This window comes from Lonchura striata, chromosome 8, assembly GCF_046129695.1.
Source record: "Lonchura striata isolate bLonStr1 chromosome 8, bLonStr1.mat, whole genome shotgun sequence".
In the NCBI taxonomy this organism is placed as follows: Eukaryota; Metazoa; Chordata; class Aves; order Passeriformes; family Estrildidae; genus Lonchura; species Lonchura striata.
Window position 1 is genome coordinate 25,504,069 of NC_134610.1, and position 20,976 is coordinate 25,525,044.

A 20,976-nucleotide genomic window follows, 5' to 3' on the forward strand; every position below is an offset into this window, starting at 1 on the left:
TAAAAACTGCCCTTAAGTGATTGGTTGCAATAAAGAATATATATATATTTTATTATGGATACTTGAATGCTTTATACAAGACGTTTTTATCTATTTTCATTTTGCTAACATAGAGTAATTACACTAGAATAATTTTGTTATTTCTGGTCTCCCAGGCAGGTATGTATGACATGATAAACAAACAAGTCTACATAGATCAGTGCAATTCAGCATTATATTCTCAACTGCAGTTGTTAGTTAGAATCTATCCTAATTTTTCCAGCAAGCTGAGAGAAAAACATTCTCTTAAATGCTAATGATGTATTAAAATGATGAATTTACAGGTCCTTTGTCTCACCCTGACTTTTACAGTGTTTTATTGTTTTTCCATTTGGAACTAAAGTTCTCTTGAAATTGAATTGCTGTGTCACACTGATTTAACTGAAATTGCATTTCAACAAAATGCCTAGGAGAATACTTAGGAAAGTATTTTGACACTGTAAAACTAATTGAAACTAAATTTGGAACTAAATATTTTTGGTTTTTTTGCTTAAGACTACTTAAAAGAATAATAATTTCTGTTTCTAGTCAAAAAAGATACACGTAAGATTTCAGATTGCATTGAGGTGTTATGTTTTGAGCTGAAAGTTACTGGAGTTTCACTCAGGTGCAGTTTTGAAATGTTTAGAAATTTGCCTTAAAGTAAAAGAATGAAAAAAAAGAGACCAAAACAAAATAACAAAAAAAGGCAAGCAAACACAATACCCTGGAATTCTTCAGTCATAGCATGCTCCATAAGACCTCCAGCCTCTGCATAAGTGGTGCAAGGTTATAAAATGATTTTATATTAGCAGATGAAGTGGAATTGATCCAGGTACATTGCCAGTATTTCTCCAACATTCTGTAGCATGTTATTTGAAAATGCAGTGGTCAGATAGAACTAGCAAAATGAAAAGAAAGTTATTGCTGATGATTTATATTTATATTTCCATCGGTGATGAGAAACCAAGTGACTGGAAGTGTTAAGTCTCAGAAAAGGAAGTTGAGGATCAATAGCTGATTTGAAAAAAGCATGCTGTAAGCAACTGGAGAAAGAAACGCATATATTTGTGCATTCTTTAATTAGTTCACTTGTGCTTTGAACTGGTATCATAATATTTTACGTAACTTTTTTTTCTCCCTACAGCCCTATCATAAATTCAGCAGTGCATTTAACAGATCAGCACATCAACTTCAGATCTTTGACACCAGCCAAGCAGTCTGAATCAATTAATCTGAAAGCCTCAAAAAGCATGGATCTGGGTAAGAAGGGCTGGGGTGACACACAGGTCAGCTTTTTATCCTTAACCCATCTGCACCGTCTCTGCTTCTTGCTTTTGTTTCTTTAACACTAACATCAGGGAGTAAGTTCTGCAGAGGAGCTACAGTGATGGGGACAATGGTGAGCCTCCTCTGGCAGCTATTTGCAAATACCCTTTTTATTGGAGCTGAGGAAAGTTTGTTGGTTTTTTGTTTGGTTTTGTTTGTTTGGGGTGTTTTTGGGTTTTTTTTGTGAAGGCCTACTGTATTGAAATCCTAGGTAAGGAAAAGGGGGAATGATGGAAAAATGAGCTGAAAGAATGCTGTACAAGTTTTGTCTGTCTAAAATATAAAGCAAAACCAGCAATCACAAAAATAATTTATTTTATAAAATATAAATGGTTGTAAAACTACACCGGACAAAGGGTAACATTCCTAACACAAGCTGTTTATTTCTTCACTGACAATGACAAACAGGCAAAATGTTGCAGTAGATCTTTATAAATGCTTGAAAAGTGTAAGGTTATGGTTTTCTACCCATCAGTGCTGTGTAGGAAACCTTGGAGGGGGGTGAAGTAGAAAGTTAAAGGGTCTTTCAATACCAAGAAAACATTTGCAGGTGGAAGATTGAAGGATTATTGCTCCTGAAAAACCAAGCCAGGTTTTAATGAGGGTTCAAGAAAGCTTATTAAGTCTCAAAGAAAACCAAATAAGGTTTTCTTTTTCCTTTTAATTCTTCTTAGCCATGCTCACTCTTGGTCTGTTGGTTGGTTTTGGTTTTTTTTGAATTACAGTGTGGATAGGGAAACTTTGAGGACTACCTTTGGGATATCTTTAATAATAGATTTGTGTGCTTTGTTGGATCAGATTTGCTACACCTTTAATAGAAAGTGACTCATTTTATATACAGTTTCAAGGTAGTTTTTTCTTATCTTGCAGGTTTTATTTCTATGAAATGTTCCAGACTTGGCTTAGGTTTTGTCTTGTTGATTTTTATAGGGTATTTTGATGTAACATTAAATGTGCCTAAGAATGAATATGAATTAACTGAAGAAATGTCTTAAGGCAGGATTATAACACTACTGCATGACCAGGCAAAATATGTCACTTGCTCTTCTGTTCCAGTGTTTTGATGAAGAGTAATGGATTAGGTATTTTTAAAGAGTGAAAATGATTCTCAAAAAATGATTGGGTTTACAGACTTGAGTCAAAACATATACTGTATGTAGTCTACGAGAAAAATGAATGTTCAACTTTACTGAGCCTTCTTTTAGAAAGGCTTGCTTCCAGCTCCCACAGAAGTCCCAGGAAAGAATACTCACAAGCACCAGTGTAAAATTAGGCAATGGGAGCGTGTGTGAGAGCATATTCAGAGCTGCCAGGTAACTCATACTTCAAGTTCTATACACAATCTGCTCCTGACACCCAGGAGCAATCCTTTAAGAATATACATGAGTCATTAGATCACAGTGGCTAAAAACTAAAATAAAATTGGATGCAAAAATAAAACAAAATTGGACACAAATGTATCTGTTAGAGTGTTCAAAAATTGTTGCCTGTAGAAGGTAGCTGTTGGAAAGTCCCCTTGTGTTATAAAAATAAAAAATATAAAGGGTAGTAACCAGGTTTGATTGAATATGTGAAGGTAAATCTACCTGAGACATGCATATAAGGAATTGGAGGGACTATGAAAGATCTGCACCATATTGTTTTATAAATAACAGATGAAGTAAAATTACTTGCACATAGCTTGGCAGTTAATGAAACTGAAGATGATGAAAGCTGGGACCTTTTGCAGTCATTCTCTAGCAAGCAGTGAAGGACCATGTTTGGCCTTCTACCTTTTGAAGGACTTTAAGCAGAAACTGCTGTCTGAAAGAGAAAATGGAACAGAAACATGAAAATCTCAAATTAAGTAACTGCAACATAAAGTGCTTCAAATACAAATAAAATCCCAATAGTTTGGTATAAAAAAATGTGCTTCCAAACAGAGCACTCATATAATACACATTCCAGGATAGATTTTTGGGAAAGCAAAGTCATTTCTTAGGGGTTTTTTTGCTTGCTTCTTATTTAACTGCAGTCATGACCAGTAGTAAGTTCTGACCCCAGCATGCAGCTGTGTACCCATTACTGATTTCAGTGCACTGCTGAAAAAAAAAGGAAATAGGGAAGTCATCTTCCAGCAAATTTGGTAACAAAGGGGAGAGGTCCTTTCTCTGAAAAGTTCTAGGCCCTATTTTTGCAGTAGTCATGGGACACTGCCCACTTACTACATTTCTTTTGTTCCCAAATTCTGCCAGTCCTCTCAAAAATAAATCTGACAGGATGAACAGAAAAAAAACACAGAACTGGAGATCAGGAGGAGAGCTCTGAGCTCTTAGAACATGTGATTTAGATGCAGTTTCTTTCTTTTTAAACTAAGTTGTCTCTGAATCATGTGTCTCCACAGATCTGTGAAATCACCCAGAGATTGAGTCTAGAAACCCAGAATGACGATGACAAATTTAGCAGACAACAGAATTTATCTAATACAGGGTACAAATGTGAAATCCGTACTGCTACTCACTTAGGAAACCTTCTACTTCACCTTAAAATGTGTATAATGCACCCATTGTCTAATAACAAAATAACAAAGGCCAGGATTCCTTAATGACATGGCCATCCAAAGGATCATCGAAGGTGGATAACATTTTAAACAGAAGAAAATTCAGATATTACTATGGCTTGTGAACCTTACGTGAAAATAATAAATTCATTAAATTAGGGAGCTAGTGAAATTGTATAGTAAGGGTCTTCCTGGCTTTGATAAGGCCTGATGTATGTACAAGATGCAAATCTGTAAAGTAGATTAGTTTATAATTACACAGGTTCACAATGGAAACTCATTTAACATTGATGTTTCTCTTTTCAGTTATATACATATTTAGGCCCAGAAACCTTTGAGTGCTTAATCTGCTTTCCAGTCATACCTGTTTACAAAATAATAATTGCTATAAACTAATACCTCAGTGAATAGTATGAGATAATAAGGATGGACGTTGAAAAAGTGTTCATTACTGCTAACATTGTGCATCAGTTTGTTGTTGTCACTCTCCAGAGCAAAGCCTGCAGTGAAAGGAACTTGGCACATCCAGCTGTAGGTTACTTGCCAGTGGGGCAGCTGGAGCTGAGTTTATTGACACTTGGTGCAAGTCAGGACTGTTGGCTGGGCAGCTGGACAGGAGCAGAGGGTATGAACCACTGCCACCTGCTTGTTTGGACTGCCATGCCGTGGGTCTTGTGGACTGACACAAGTCATAACTGCCAAATTCACACATAGCATGGACCTGAAAGTAGCATTGCCTGGAGCTGGTGTATTCGAGAACTCAGTTTCTCTCTAGATGAATTAGTTTTTGCTTGAACCTACTTTAAAAATATAAAATAAAAATCAGTGGCGTATGTTATTGAGTTACTGTTGTAGAAATTAAAAAAAAATAGAAAAAAGTATGTGATGATGATAATGTAGTGATAATGATACGTTTTTTTGGTTTTGCAGAGATGAGCAGAACTTGCCTCATCTGTACAGATGTCCTTGTGCAGAGTGTATGGAGGCAGCGTGACTGGTTCTTTGTTTAAGCATCCATCATTTCCACAGTGATCAAATGCTTCTCAAAATTTACAGCTTCATTCAGAGTAATAGGCTACAGATTAGTTCCATGTCAGCCATAAGTCTTAATGTTCTTCCCTGCTGCTGTGTTGAGATAATGACAGCACTTTCTGGATCACTGGCAGAGTTCATATCCTGTGTCTTTTGGTAGCTTTTTCTTTGCCTGGCCTACTTTTATTTTGAACTGGTGGTGATAAACAGAGCACAGCCCCCCTGTTTTCTTCTGCTGATCCTGGCACTTGACACATCCTCTCAGTTGCATTTTTTTTTTTGTTTGTCAGCTGTGGTCATCCACATGTTAGCAAAGTAATGATCCTACTTATAACTGTGACTTCAAGAATTTAAGTAGAGTCAAACAAAGTCTGACTTGGTACTGACCAGAGTTTCACTACATGAGAAGCTTGGACTTGTGCTTAGAGCGTAGTGTTAAAAATAAGCAAAACAAAGTAAAAAATGTTGGAAATAAATCTTGTGTTCTCTCTTCACACTGAACTGGAACACTTTATTTGGAGTTTAACTGCAGATTGAAAATTAAGAAATCAATGGTTTCTAAATAAGTCATTGGAAGGATGATTTTTCCTTGCTTTTAACAACCTTCTATACACATACATTTTTTCTTGCATTACCACAGTTCTCTGGAGAAGAATTTCTATATAATATTTTGTCAGAATCCATTTTCAATAGTTTGTTCTTTTAACTATATTAAAAAGGTAATTTTTGTAATGTTAATGTGAAATTGTTTTTTAATGTTGCATTAGAAAGTGTAAATCAGTGTGCTCTATGAAAATGAAAGGAAAAAAGGTGTCTTCTTATCTATCTCCAACACCCTTACTTTCCATAAATCTTTATGCACAGCAGTGATTTAAGCTGTGCAAAAATGTACTGTAAAAGCTGCAGCCATGGGAATTGTATGCAAACACATGAAAGTGTGGCTTGTTTTAACCTGAAGCAACATGAAATTGAATCATATGAATATATAGCATTTTTCTCGGGTATCAATTCAAGCAAAGTACTGTGTAGATTTATATTTGGGGATGTCAGTATAATAATCCATGACCACTATCCCAAGGTGCTGCTTAATTCCCTCTTCTTTTCCCCATCAAAGGCAAAACCCCATAAATTTTAATTGATTAAGCTCTATAGCCTGAAGAAATGGATATGTCCTTTACTTGATTTTAAATGTGAGTGAAATATTGTTTGCTGAAACATCATTAGGCATACTTGGAGTCCCTTAACCTTGGGGCATATTTAGTAAAATATCGGGCAGCTTACTTATTTAGGAATAATTAGTAAGTAAACGTGCAAGGTATAAGGTATGGAGTATTCTGCAAGGAACCAGTATTTAACTAAATGTTAGTTTCTTTGTTGGTGAAGGGATGCATTCAATTACAGTTCATACTTTTAAAATGCCTCAAAACAAAGGGAAACCAGTGTCCCATATCCAGAAGGATGTGGAAAATACAATCAAGACGCTATTAGCTGCTTCATGGTTTGCTCTGAAGCAGATTATTGTTAATCTGAGTGTAATTTCTGTAAACTGAAATAAATATCTCAAAACATAGGCAAATGAGGACCAGACAAAGCTAATGAAAATCGGTCTTTCAAGCAATGTTTGGATTCAGATACAATTAAAAGAATACATTTGGGAGGTCCCTAGTGAGAGTTATGGTATTAGTGGGACAGAAAGTAGTTTGGTATTTTAAAGTCATTGTTTTGTTAACCATGTTGTATGTATGGAATACATTTATTTGTTTGCTTTGACTTGAAACCAATTTCAGAACTGCATTTAGGAGCCAGTTAGGTTTGTTAGAGCATTAATGAGGAAATGGAGAAGATGGATCAGAATTCTAAGAGTCTTTTCAATGTTACTGGCTTATAACAGTAATTTTAAAATCATCTTTGGAAGAGAAAGATTTTTCAAGAACAAAAATATTATGGGTTCAGGGAAAACTGTATCGCTTATGGCTGTGATTATCTTTGGTATCAAGGGCCAAAAGAGATTTTAACATTATTCTAACTTATGTCATGAGTAGCTTTCTAGTACTGTCAGATTAGATCTATATTTTCTGAGGCGCTCTGCAGAATCAATTTTTACAAATGAACACAAATTCATTTTCATAGGATAAATGACTTTCAAATTTCTTTTTGTGAGATCTGTAAGTCAGGAATGAAACAAAATTGTTTCTTAAGTGATAGGGACACTGTTAACTGAATTGAAATGATGCAGTTTTCTGTATGAAAAGAGAGGCTTTTAACAAGACTAATTTTGTTACTCAGTTTTACACCAAATCAGTGCAGTTGAAGGGACAGTGAGTTGTGGTATAAAGGCAGAAGTGGACAAAAGAGAATTTCAACTGTTTGGACTGTTTTGTAGAAATCTTCTAGGACTCAAGGAAGTTTGTTATGGAGCAGACTGAGAGCATTGTACGAGTTGTGATGGTAACACAGCTGAGAGCATGGTAACACATGCTTGAGGTGGTGTTTTTTTAGGCTGCTTTAGTGTAAGTTTGAGTGGATGTGTTAATGCAGTTAGATTATTAAAGTGTTGGCAGGAGAAAATAGCAATTAAGTTAATGTATAGCTACTACAAGAAAGAAAATAAAGATGATAATGAAGTAACTTTTAAGAAAACTCATATAAATATGTTGTCTAAACTTTGCTTAAATCTGTTCCCTATCAATGTTTTCAATCAGTGAATGACAGATTACATTAGGAACTTGCAGATGAACCCTAGGAATTTGGAAGAAGTGTTAATGACATGTGGAAGATGTGCAGCAGGGGAGTTTTAGCCTAGTGTGGTGTCTCTGCAACAGAGGCGAGAGAGGATTAGAAAAGACAACAAAAGTGTAAAAGAAGCCATGATGGCCTCAATTAACAGTGTAACCTTCAAGAATGAGTAGTTATGGCATTACAAGAAAGTGAAGAAATCTCTATCATACTGGCTGGGAAATTGTAAAACAATGGTTTTTTCTGCCAGGAAAAGAACTTCCATTTAAGGCTAAATGAGCCCAGTGGATGGCCTCAACTGTACTTCTGGTTCTTCAACAAGTAGTAGTAATAGCAAATGCAAGTTAAGCATTTTCATTCTCATGTGCTGACATACAAGATATATCCCTTGGGGATCTTCCCTGAGTACAATTGAATTGAAGTATTAAATCAGTTCTAACAAAATTGTTCTGAAGAATCTAATTAAAGAAAACCTTGTACAAAAGAGAAAAGAATCCAGAATCATGGTTTGGATTTGATTTATTCCTGTCTTTAAATGTGCTGAACAGGGCATCTCAAATGTTGTGTTAAATGTCATTTTGGAAGAGGTTTACCTTTCTTTTTTATTTCCTACTTCATAAGTATAATTTTTTCTTGGCCCTTGTGCAAGCTTTTTGGTAATCTCTGTGCTTTTTAACACTAAAGTGAACAGAAATCTATGAAGGACTCCTAAATCTTCAAGAGTGAATAGCTGGTGGATATCTAGGTCACCCCAGAACAAATTCTCATATGTGGAAGAAAGGTGAAGAGAGGGAATTACCAAACAAAGATCTTTGAAACCAGTGCAAGTTTACCCTTCCTGATACACATATTTTGTTGCTACTGTAGATTTTAACCTGTGTCTTTGTACGTAGCACTTCAGGGCAAACCTAGAACAGGAAGCAGCATTTTCTAAGTGGTGGCTGTGAGACAGCAATTGACACCATTACTTCAAGTGATTTATGCTGCTCCTAGATGGGGAAACGCTTCACCCAGAAAATAAAACCAGCAGGAGAATTATGTCCCTGGCACTATCAGTGACTAAACCTAATTGATGATGCACTGTCTTCATTATGATGAAAGGGCTGAGTAAGGATAGAGTTCACCAGGAAAAAACAGTGACCCATTTGAGGCTTTGCTTTCTTATCATATGTTTATACTATAGAAACTGATGGATTCTGAGAAATGTGGAAGCATAATTTATATATATATTTTTTGGGAATATAGCCCTTGTGAATTGATTAGTGTACAATAAGAAATTTATATTTGGCTTCCTATTAACTAACAAAGATATTTGTTAAGAAACTTGTTTTGTAGGAAATTTTTTTTGTCTTTCAGTGTCCTATATTATTATTCATGATTAATTGTAATTTTAATCCTTGTTTGCTTCTTTTCTGAGCGCAGAACTGCAGCTGGTCTTCAAAGGTACGTGTCAGTTTGTCCAGCAGAAACACATGCAACTTTCACATGTTTAGAAGATTTTTTAGTAGCTCTTAGTCAGTGTGCAAAACTGATCCTTCACAAAAGAGTCACTTAAGTTGAATAGCAGAACCTTGTATCTTGTGAATGATAGTAACTCTTCGGTTTGGGGAAAAATTATGCAATGGTTCAGCAATTGAACTGGGAAGAAGGAGGGAAATTGGTTATGATAATTGGCAGCAGCATTGATTTGTGCTTCTCTAAACCACAGTTTGGATCTAGACTGTTGGCCTGTGTGTAAGCCTGGACTGGATTTGACACAAGCTTTGAGAAGTACAGAAGGTTGTTGTGTACTAAATCATTGGAAGTCATGCAATTCAAATGAAATGGCTACCTTGAGCAGGGCACAGAAATGGCAGTCAAAACATTTATGTGGAAGGACACAAAGGCATGTTGCTTACTTTATTGTTGCTAAACAACTATATTTATTTTCTTGAAGCAAAACAGCACTCCAGAGTATTACTGTAGGAAATACTAAAAGAACTCATGGTATAAAGAGATGGGGTTTCTTACTATCTGTAATACTTGTTGGCATAGTTAAAAAAAAAAAAGTATCAATTATTTGCTATCAGCTGGGCAGATTTCTTTGGTTTAGTAATATTCCATCTTTCATAATCTGTGGTCTTGCTAGGCCCCCAAATGTCCATGTTTTTATTAAGTAGCTGCAGAACTTCTTTTATCTTTTATTTCAGCAATTACTTTGAGTACTGACAGTGAATGCATAACTGGTTTCTGTGGTGAAAATATGATTCCTAAATAATAGATGTAACTTTTAAAAAGCTGGTGTGATTTCCATGGATGGACATTAATAACTTCATGAACTAACAAATCCCTGGGGTTCCAGGCACATTTCAAAAGGTGAAGTATTTGATTCACAAGTAAAGGAGAAGTATCTTCTTGTTTGTGAATCTGTTTATTCTCTTGAATGAATCCTTCTCAGATTTTTGTTTGAGTTTTTTCTTTGGAGTCCCAAATTAGGTGGTTTCTATTTTTTTGAGATGTTATGCATTTAATAATTCTAGCTCAAGAATATACAGTAATTCTAGTGTCTTCATAAAAATATTTACTTGTACATTCCCAAGTGTGATCTTCTTGAGCTGAAATATTTCAGTTATTTGCAAAGTAATTACTTTCTGATGCTGCAATATAACAATAATTAGAATTCTTTTTACTTGAGTTTTAAGAGTACATTATATTCTTTCCTTGTTTAAAATCTTTCAGGTGATTTTCTACAAAGACAGGCCAAAAGTAGTAGAATCTTAGGAAAGAAATTTCCTTCTTGCCTTTTTTCAAATGCCAAGAACTAGGAAAAGACTATTTTTGTCATAACTGAATGTTTGTATCAATTTTGAACAATGTGCAAAGTGTTTTCAAATGGTATTTTGTGGAACAGTATGCCCCATGTACTTCCTAAATGGAATCTTTAGTTACAAAGTTTTCAACCTTGGCATACAAAGTATTTATCTTCTGTTAGCCTATTTCTGGTTTTGGATTGGGAGTTTTTTCTGTTGTATTCCCTTTGTTTCCAGGGGAAACAAGGGAAGCAATGGGATTCTTATCTAATGGACTTTTCTGGGCTACTTCTGTTCAATGTAATGAAAGATGGCCAGCCTAAAAGGCCCTGCCTAAGCGTAATAACCCATGAAATGAAAACTACCCTGTGGATGTGCACACGTGTTTTGCTCAAACCTTGATATAGAACTTTAATATTTGCATTTCCCTGGTTTTGTGCATGTGTGTGCTTAAACTCATAATGCTAACCTTGTATTTTGGTAAGATTATTTTTCATTTTTTAATCATTTTATTCTTCCTTTTTTCCCTCCAGTATTAAAATCTAATTTTTGTGTGTGAAGCTGGTGTGTAAAGTATGATTAAGTTAAATGGATTTATCCCTTTTAATAATGTAAAACTTAGTTTCAGGCAAACCAAGTCATCAGCATAACTTTAAAAAAATACTGTGAACCTTGGGTTTTGTCTTTTTTTTAAAGTTCCTATGTACTGTAACATTACCTGCTTTAAGTAATTATCATATATTATACTGGTTGCCACTAGTGACTGCTATAATTAAGGCTGTGAATCAGTTTCTATTATAATCCTTTGTTTTCACACAATCATAACTTGTCAAAACACTAACCTTTAGGACCAAAGTTTTCCACAGTTGTTTTGTTTAGAGAGAAATTCAGGGGGAGGGAGCAGGAAAAGGAGTTTGATCTATCCATATAGTTAAATCCTTGTCCAGTCATTTTGCATTATAGGATCAAACTGCATAGCAAGGATTTTGATAGTTATCATTTCCAGGGACTAAAAAAAGTTGAGAGATCAAGGAGTGCAGAACATCCTTGTGTTTCAGTTGCACTTCTAATTTTGATTAGTCTCATTGCCATTTGGTTTAGCAGAATCTTTACATAATGCTGCAAGGAGAATTAGTCTTCCTTTATTACCTACATCCCATAAAAACCATACACTATGTCAAGTTGCTGATAATCAAGTGGCAATTAGGTCACAGAAGTAGAGAAGAGATGCAGTGGTCATTTGTGGATTCATGACTCCCATTGTGAATCCCAGTCCTGAATTTGATGTTGATTTTTTGAAAGTAAAAGCTTCCCTAAATGTGAAGTGGGGAGGCAATACAAGAAAATATTTACTGTGATTATTTTCCCAGTAGTAACTCCTAAATGTTAGTAACTACTGTACTGCTCTCTCCTAGGTAGAAAAGAGCAGGTTCTGGCATTATGGCAGATAACCCTCTATGTAAACTTTTTATAGTGACTGCTGTACAGAAGAGCTTTTTTAAGTCTGCATTTATGGAATTTTTGGTATGACTTGACAATTTATTTTCTATAAAGAGATTATGATTTAAGGTGAGTTATAAGGGAGTGCTTGGGCAGGCAGAGTTGAAGGATAAGCTTTCAACCCTAACATTCATTTCCTGTTCTTGTTTTATCATCCCTAACATTACATTTACTGCTGTTTCTTTGCATAGAATTAATTTTAAGAAATAGTGATTGGTTCTTTCCCTCAGCCCTCCAGGAGAGTATTTTAATTAGTTTCTTGAGATATATGACAATAAACTGAAGTTACTGAACAGAACTTCCAATTCCTGTTACATTCAGAATTTGCTCCTCCACTACTGTCTGCAAACTGTCGCTACTACAAGCATCATTCTTTATAAGATGTTGTAAAATACTATAAAGTTACAATCTATAGACAAAGTAAAATATACAAAAAATGCATAAGCCTTTAAAAAGATCAGGGTTTCAGAGACCTTATTATCTGCAGAGATCCCGTGAGTTAGTAAGATGTGTTGCAGATGGGAAGGTTTCCACATCTGGATTCTTTTTACAATTGAGGTCTTTGATCTGAAAATGTTACAACTCTCCTATGCCCTGTGATTTGTCTGGGAAGATGAGTTATTTACAAGTGCAATTGCTCTTCTGACAACTCAGTTTTGAGTGTGTAAGTTCTGAGGTCCTGATCTGTAATCCACAAGGACTGCTGGTAGTCCTTTTATTGGTTTCAGAGGGCTTTGATTCAGATATTTGGACTTTGAAGCACCCCATGTGGATTAGGTAAATAAAGGCGTTTTTTCAGATTATTATAATTTAAAGATTCAGGATACTGTGTCTGAAATAATTTGACAGTGTTTCAAAGGCTTGTGAATTTAAATAAGTTTCTGATCTTTGTGTCTTTTCTTTTCTTTCTCCAGTGGCAGATGAAAGCAAAGTTGGTTTGTTGGCCGGACACAAATCGGGTAAGCTGTCCTCCTATTTTGGAGAAAAAGTCAGCAACTTGAAAGTAGCATGGGCAGTAAATGAAATTAGCTTCCAGAAGCTGTGGTGACAAAGACACTTGCAAATTGAGGCATTACTTTGTAAGCACTGACTCCAAGTTGAACGATGATGAATTAGAGGTTGCTCTTAGCCAGGCAGTGTATGTAGGTGAGTCATACTCAGGAAGAGCTGTAACTTTATTTTTCAGTACAGGTGTTGTAAATTGAAGAAAATGCATTTTAAAATAAGTAGAAGTGCACTCTTCTGGAGTGTAGAGACTTAAACAATACACACTTTGAGAAATACAAGTATTTCTTTGCTTTTTCTTGCTCAGAGTTAGACTTCCATTACCAGGAATACTGAAGACAAAGCTAAAAAATTTTACAGAGTGAAAAAAAAAGTGTTACAGCTTTCCCTTTTGTTGTGCTTGTGCAGGAGAAATAATTTGTTTTTTCTTAAAGTTTTCAGGTGATAATAATAAAAAACATTAATCCATAGTGCTGCAATTCCTCTACCTACTTACTAAATAAGTTCTACCAACCATGCCATGGCATTGTACAACTTGCAGCTGTTGTATTAAAAGAACTTCCAAGGCAATGTCACGTAAGATTGTAATTTTTCATGAGCTGTGGGTAAGCTGACACGACAAACCTTAACCTTCCTAGAAAACTTCAGTTATTTAGCAGTGACTTCTGATGTTAGAAAATCCTGAAGTTTCAGACTGCCCCTTTGTAGCACACTGTACATTGCCCTTTCACACTCCGTGGATAGGTCTAAGCAGCTGAATTCATGCAAAAGAAGGTCAGCTATGAGATTCCTGATTGTTTATGGTATTCATTCTCTGTTCAGCTGGCTGTCCTTCTTTAGTTCTCTGGTGTGGATTTTCCTTATCTCGAGACCTTTTCCTGAACTTAGTAGGCAAATTCTTTTTAAATTTTTTGGCATCTTTACTAAGCTTGTGAAGTTCTTGGATTCTCTTTCTGAATCAGGGAATAGTTCATATGTCTTGTAATATTATCACTTCTGGGAAGAAAAAAATTCTTTCAACTTTCTCTTTTGGGAATGTGAAAGCTTCAAAGAAATGATCTTGTCAACTTGAAGAAGCTGAGGGTGTTGCCCTTGAGCTTTTCCCTGTTCAGAAAAATTACTACAAACATTGCAACATCATGCAGTTTACCAAAGATCAATGGAATTCACTGCTATCAAATAATATTGAGGGGTAAGATTATAACTCTTTGGCAGTCAATTGTTTTAGGTACATTAAGGTTTATAATATAATTTTTAGTAGCATTTGATCTTTCTTCTGCACATTGCTGCAGATTCTTGAGAACTGACTTTGAAAAGCTTTCTGTTTGAAGACACCTACAAGTTTTATATGAACATGTGGACCTATGTTTATTGAACTTTGACTTGTTTGCTTTACTTATTCCTCACAGATCTCTTACATATACCTAAGATCTTTTTTCATAAACTAAAATCAGTGGCCAACAGATCACCCAAGGAATGGATACAAAGATTCCTCAAGTTGTTTCTTTTTTTTCCCCTGTAAGAATAAAAGAATTTAGCTAACTTCTGAGATAGTTGGTGTGTAAGCTATTTTTATTGGTCCTATCTTTTTCAAATACTGTTTAAATACCATTGAAAGGCATTTCTCCTGCTCTCTGTTCCATTTCCTAACACTTCGTAAAGAGATATCAAGCTGCAATTTTGGTTTCCACATTTTTCCATTCAAATATTTAATTTAAAGATCTGTTCAAGAACATGGTGTTATTTTTCTCTGGTCCCTTTTTACTCTGTGCTTTCAGGAATTATATGTCATATGTGCAATTGTCTGGCATTAAGTCCCACCACAGAATTTCTGTTTTCACATCATTCATTGTGCTGCCTTCCTGTAGGTACCTTACAAATGTTAAAGGGAGATATTGCAGCTTCTTGTGCTGCGAGCAAACCACAGTTGTTTTCTCATTACAGAATGAAGAGTTTACATCCTATTCTAGACTTCAGGAAACGAAACATATTTCTCTACAGAATTAATTATCACCTACTAACAATCAATGCAATTATCCTATCTCTCCTTCAACATGACTTGCTGTATAAAATACACAGCTGAGTAATTCTCTCTAGGGAAATACCCTTTCTTTTTCTTCTGGGGCAGTGGCTCTTCAAGCATTTAGTCTCAGCTTTTGGAACAGATACTTTATCCCTCACATATTGGATGTTACTGAGCAGCAGCAGCAGGAGTTAGAGGCATGCATTAATTTCAAAAAGTGTTACCACAATTCTCCATAAGACTGAGACACTAGAAGGATCTGTAGCTCTAGCCCCACCTGTTGTTTTGTGCATTGCACCCACAAGCAGTAATGCCTTTCCCCCCCACCCTACTTAAAGAGTAGGTTTGATTTTTAGAAGTATGTCAGGACATATCCTGAGCTTGTAAGCATGTTCTGTGGAAAGGTGGCTGGAGCTTTGTTCCAAATACATATATGACCCTTAAAAAAATCTGCCTGTAAATTTTGGTTCTCATACCTGGCCTGTATTTCATCCTGCTGGATGGAAGACCCCTGTTGTGCTTACAGGTGCTCTTAGTATTGAAAATACTAAGAATACTATTGAAAATGTTTTCCACAATGCCATCAGCAAATGCACTGGAGTGCTGTACTGAGTGCATGAGTGTGTGTGTGTATGTAAGGCAACTTCTCTGAATCCTCTAAGAAAGAATTTGTCTTCTGTAACCTTCCTGCCTTCCTGTGTGCTTGGCAATGGTATGCCAATACCAATGATGAGAATGAGAAGCAGACAAGTGGTGCCTCTGTTGTAAAGCTGAGAAGATCCTTGAAAATTCACAAAGATGAAAAATCAGCAGCTTCAGCTTAGGTTTTCATAAACTTCTAACTTTTTGTAAAAGCAGTTCTAGGACAATTAAGAGACTATCCTGTATAAAGAAGGCAAGACTTGCATATCAAATATAACCTGATTTTTATCAAATAATGAAATTGAGTGCTGATTTTTTTGCAGCCTTTTTTTTTCCCCTAAAATTCTTTTTTTGTGTTCTGATTTACTGCTTAGAACACATTTTAGTATGTATTGACTGTCTGCTGAGGTCTCTGCTGACACAGCTCTTTCAGATGATGCAGTGCTGGAGAAAAGCTGATGAGTCTTTCTTTATGAGCTCTGACATATTAATTAGCAAAATGGTCAAAAAAGCTTTCCTATTTTTATTTTAATGTCACTAGACCATGCTTTTGGCTGGGGTTGTGTTTCAAGACAGTCTTGAGTAAGATCTTATTTTCTTGCTGGCTGCTATGTGAGGAACATGTGACTGGGCTATGGCTTAGTACCAGCAAGGCTGAGTGATAGGGGGTGGTTCTGTTACCAGGCTGAATTTGAATTAATGCTGTGTGGTTAAGCCACACCATATGGCAAGAGATAGGGTTAGGACTTGAGTAGGAAAAGGCCCATTGGGATAATTGGAAGGATGCTTCTGGTCAAGCTCTGCCCCTTACTGTTAATTTTGCTGCCAGTGCAGTTCCCACATGGCTGTTCAGCCTGTAGATAGGGTTGGTGTTCTGGGAAGGAAGGCCTGGAGAGGCAGCCATGCAGCCAAATCCTGCCAGGGCAGCCTGTCCTGGGGCCTGAGTGTCATCACAGCTGTGCTGCCTGATGTGTGGGTGACGGAGTTATGGTTAAACTGCAGTTCAGATGGACAGTGGAGATAGCTTGGAATAATTTAGGTTAAAGGTCTTGGTGTATTTCTGCATCCTTTAAGGCCAGGATGTATTCTGCATTAAGGACATGTTACTGAGGTTTTGTTAAAGCTAAGTGTGAGCTATTGGAACACCAGAAAAATCCAGTGGTTTGTGGATAGTTTTCTAGCACAAGAGGCTTCCTTTTAATCAGGGAATTTGGTGGGGGATAATAGTGGATTTAGGAAAGACTACAGAAAGCTTAGTACATGCTGCTAGGCTTGTTTGAGGCTGGTGCCGTTGTAATAAGTTTCATTTGCAGGTAACACAATTATGTTAAAGAAGTGGATAGGGAAGTACTGTTCTCCTCTCCTTATGCCAGACTTCATAATTTTATTAAATAAGCCTTCTTGCTGTTGTAGATGTCATTAAAAGTCAGCTTTTCAAGGGGAGCATTGGGTTTAGTACTGAGTTCATAAGGATTTATATAGTAACTTGGTCCACAGTAGAAAAGACTCGTGTAAATGACTGAGCTGGCTGACATATGCAGTGAAGTGCCTGTCCAAACAAGGGCCTTGATACTAACTGAAAGCATGTATCATATGGAATCTGACCCTTCCCTTGGCATTTCGGAGAGGAGAAAATGTTGATCTTAGTCCATCTTATTTCTCTTTGAGAATAAAAATGTAACACTTGGCTGCTTCAATCATTCTTGCAAGTAGACAAGGATTTGTCTACATCACAATCTGCAGTATATCTCAGCAATGCCAGTGTAGCCTGACCTGTGTGTCTTGGCTTGGTACTGGATATAATCAAACTGTGGTGTCACTGGAAGCTGTGCAATGTGATTTTTCCCTTCAGTTCAGCCCATGTGATGCTTGGTGCCATTTCAGTGTGACTGGCACAAAAGCACAAGTACCTTTCTATGATGCTTCAGTTCACTTTATTACCCACAGCTCGTGCCTCTGTAAGCTTTGGATCATTAAGCTGTGGATTATGTTTGATGTTTTATTGTGGAGAATATTTTTGCAAGGTTTTTCACTCTTCCCCTGTTACATTCAGTTGGACCTCTCATGAATGATTATATTCTTGTGGTAGTGTTGTTGTTTGTGCATTATCATCATCATCAACTTTGATTATGATTCTCCAAGCCAAGTGTTGCTTTGAACTTACAGTTCCAAATAAATTCTCATCTGAGAATATGTATCAGTTCATGCAGCAGCTGAGAAGCAAAAACTAAAGTTCCTTTTTCCTACACTTGTGGAGTGAATGTTTTCTCCTTTAGTTATGTCTGACAAAGTACATTGAATGTATTACATTGATTGTATTATATTGTTGGGGTTTGAAACAATCTCTAGTCCAAAAATTAAAACACTCAGCTTTTGCTGAAGCTCTTGCTGCTGTGGCTTTTTCTTTTCTTCAAGCACAACTTGTTTAGTGAACCTAGGAGGATACATTAACTTAATGCAAATATGGCTTTGCTACCCTTTCAAAATTGACTTAATTTTTTAACATGTGTAATAGTGTTATGTATTATTTTATATGTTGTTATAGCTATCGTCATTGGTTAGAGCTGGGAGGGAATGGAGAGCCTTGATTAATGTTGCTAGTTGCACAAAAAATTGTATATTTGTGCATGAGAAGTTTGCTTTGAGACTGACTCAGGAAGAGGAAGGCTGGACACTTACAGTCCTGTGATTCAAACCATTATTCTAAATGAACAAAACTTCCTGTATTGTTGAGGTTTAGTGAAAAACAACCTGTAGTCAAAATCTCTTCTGAATGTCAGGCTGGGGGACTTTACAGTCCCCCATGCCTTCCTGGTCTATGTGGCTGTTAAACAGCTCTCAGATAACATAGTTAGATGGTTCTCCTCTGTGGAAGGAAACAAGCACCCATTTTTACTCTTGAGAAAAATAATTTTATACTTCAGTAACTCACCAGCTGTAACTATTTCTTTGACAGCTTTCTTTCCTTTTTGGTTTTTTTTAAGACTTTATTAGCTGTGTGATGATGATTAGCTGTGCCCCCTTTTTTGTTAGGTCTTGAGAAAGTCATCTGTAGATAAAAATCCCTCACTTGAGGGGGATATTTGATGTTATGATGTTGATCTAAAAGCTTGCTGCTGCTGAAAAAGCAATCTTGGGCACCATGCCTCCTATCTGCAGCTGCCCTGGTTCCATTATTCCATTCTTTATTCCAGTCGCACAGCTTAGCTGGTGAGATGGTTAAGAAAACTAAACCAGCCAAAAATTGAAACAAGAAGGACAAAAATGAATAGTGCTGAGATTATCTCCTTAAACCACCCATCTGAGAGACAAGCTTACATGCCAGTAGAGTGGAAGTTCAGCAAGCAGATGGATGTGAGAACTGTGAGGCAGCTGTCCACTAAATCACCATATCTACCATGTCAAACTATATCCTTATTAAATTCAAATGCCAAACTTGCATTGATTTTTTAAGATTTTTTTTTTTTTTAACACTGTTTTACTTGCCGTGAACAAAACCATTTTCTCAGTGGCAGGACCAGGAAATAAAAAGTGGCAGTAAACCTCAGCAAACTGAACAAGAGCATCCCTGCTGTCTCATCCTTAGAATGTAAGAATCTTTTCTAAATTCACTTGTTCACTTTGATTTTATGAATGCTTTGTGTTCTGTGACTCTTAGTGTGCTTTGTATTAAGATACAACAGAGCAGTGCCCGTTGATCTTCCTTTGAATTACAGTTATTAAAGTGACTAGATCTGATCTGCTGAGAACAATAACAAGCTTGAAGGAGAAACCTGTTTTCCCTCTATGTTCTTGTGTGGGATTTAGGATCTAGAGCAAAACTGAATTTAGACAAACAGCAATGAAGATGCAAATTCAAGGGTCTTTAATTGACTTTTTACAAAGTAGCATGTTGACTGAATATTTTCCTGTTATCCCACAATAGCCTTGTATTTATAAAGGCCAAGCCACATGTTTCTGCCCCCCTTCTCTCTATGCCAGCATTATTATTCCTGTAATTCCATGATGAGCTGTTGTGGGAAGCTAACCTAGCAGAAAAATAATTCTACAAAAAAGAATGGTATTCTTCTGGTTTAGTGAAGGGAGCAAGAAAAAAAGAAGTTCAGGAGAAGAGAAGAATTATTTTGTAACTGACATTTTTTGATCCTGGGATCAGCCTAAGCTGAAGAAGTTGACTGGGGTGGAGGGAGCAGGCAGACACATCTGAGGGAGAAAGTGTGGATGAAAGAAGATTTGCGGATCTTCAGAGATGTCTTTGTGCTGAAGGAAAGGAAGTGGGGGAGCAAGTTTGAGTCTCTTTTATTGTCCTGAGGACTAAACTGAAAGTGAGTTTCTGAGAGGTTTGCTTAATGGCCAGTGAAAATTGTTATTGTGTATTTTTGACTGTGTGATGTTACCTGTTCTTATTGTACTATTGTCTCTTAGTTTTCTTTGGGCTGCTGTGCTCTGGGTCTGGTCCTGTCCTAAGGAGTGAGAGAAGATTGTGCAGTCCTCGAAAGCAGCTGAGTCTGACAAGCAGGGAGAAGCTTTCGTAAGGGCCAGATGCAGTGAGCAGGCAGCTTGGACAGAAAGAACACTTTTCCTTAAAAATAACAGGGACTATGTACCCTAGCCTAGGTGGGGTTTCTTTCAGTCCAGCTGATCACAGAAAGCTGCTGAACCAGAGAACAAATGGTACTGTAAAAGCCTAAGTTAAGCAGAAGTATTTATTTCACACAGAAATAAATGATGATTTTCTGTACTGTGAAAGGGTAGTAAACCAACCCCTGGCTTCAACAGGAAAGCCCTTTTCGTGTTCTCACTTTAAGAGCAATAGTGTATGTACACCTACCGAGAAAGTGTTGTACAACTTGGACTTCTCTGTGAAGGAAGCTTGTGCCCTGAAAGGGGACCAAAGTAAGATATATCCATTTGACAAGCATGAAATAAAACTTAAAAGTTCCTGCGGGTAGGAACTTTAGACAGTACTCCTGTGAATGTATAGCTAGGAAACTGCCTGCTAAAGCAGTGACATGAGTTATTAGAGCAAGATGCCAAAGAGGGATTCTGTGTATGAGGAATGCCTTATTTTTAAATGTGGGTAAGCTTCAAGTGCATAACAGAAAGGACAGCCTTTTCCCAGAGGAGACGGCCTGATCTGGCAGATATACAAACTACAGTGTTCTAAAATAAACAATAGTGGTGAAAGATTTACTTCTTTTCGATCACATCTCAGTAATATGGGAATTATATACTACTCGGTATGAATCATTGGCGTCTGAGGGTTGCAAACTAGCAGCCTTTTTTCCTTGAGGAATATTCTTTCCTCTGGGATCAGAGAAAAGGATAGGAACATTGTTTAGTGGGACTTGGGAAGTTTCAAG

At 36.6% G+C, this 20,976-nt stretch overlaps 1 protein-coding gene across 3 annotated transcripts in view; it reads left to right on the forward strand.

Annotated features, from left to right (window-relative positions):
• Window positions 1-20,976, forward strand: part of PARD3B (par-3 family cell polarity regulator beta) — a 391,488-nt gene that overhangs the window by 215,200 nt on the left and 155,312 nt on the right. The window contains exons 15-17 of one of the 3 annotated variants that reach the window (XM_031505387.2): window positions 1,166-1,281; window positions 9,077-9,097; window positions 12,858-12,902. In XM_031505387.2, coding sequence (XP_031361247.2) covers window positions 1,166-1,281; window positions 9,077-9,097; window positions 12,858-12,902 — 182 coding nt within the window. The remainder of the gene's footprint in view (window positions 1-1,165; window positions 1,282-9,076; window positions 9,098-12,857; window positions 12,903-20,976) is intronic. The other 2 variants (XM_077785112.1, XM_077785113.1) reach the window with 2 other exon arrangements.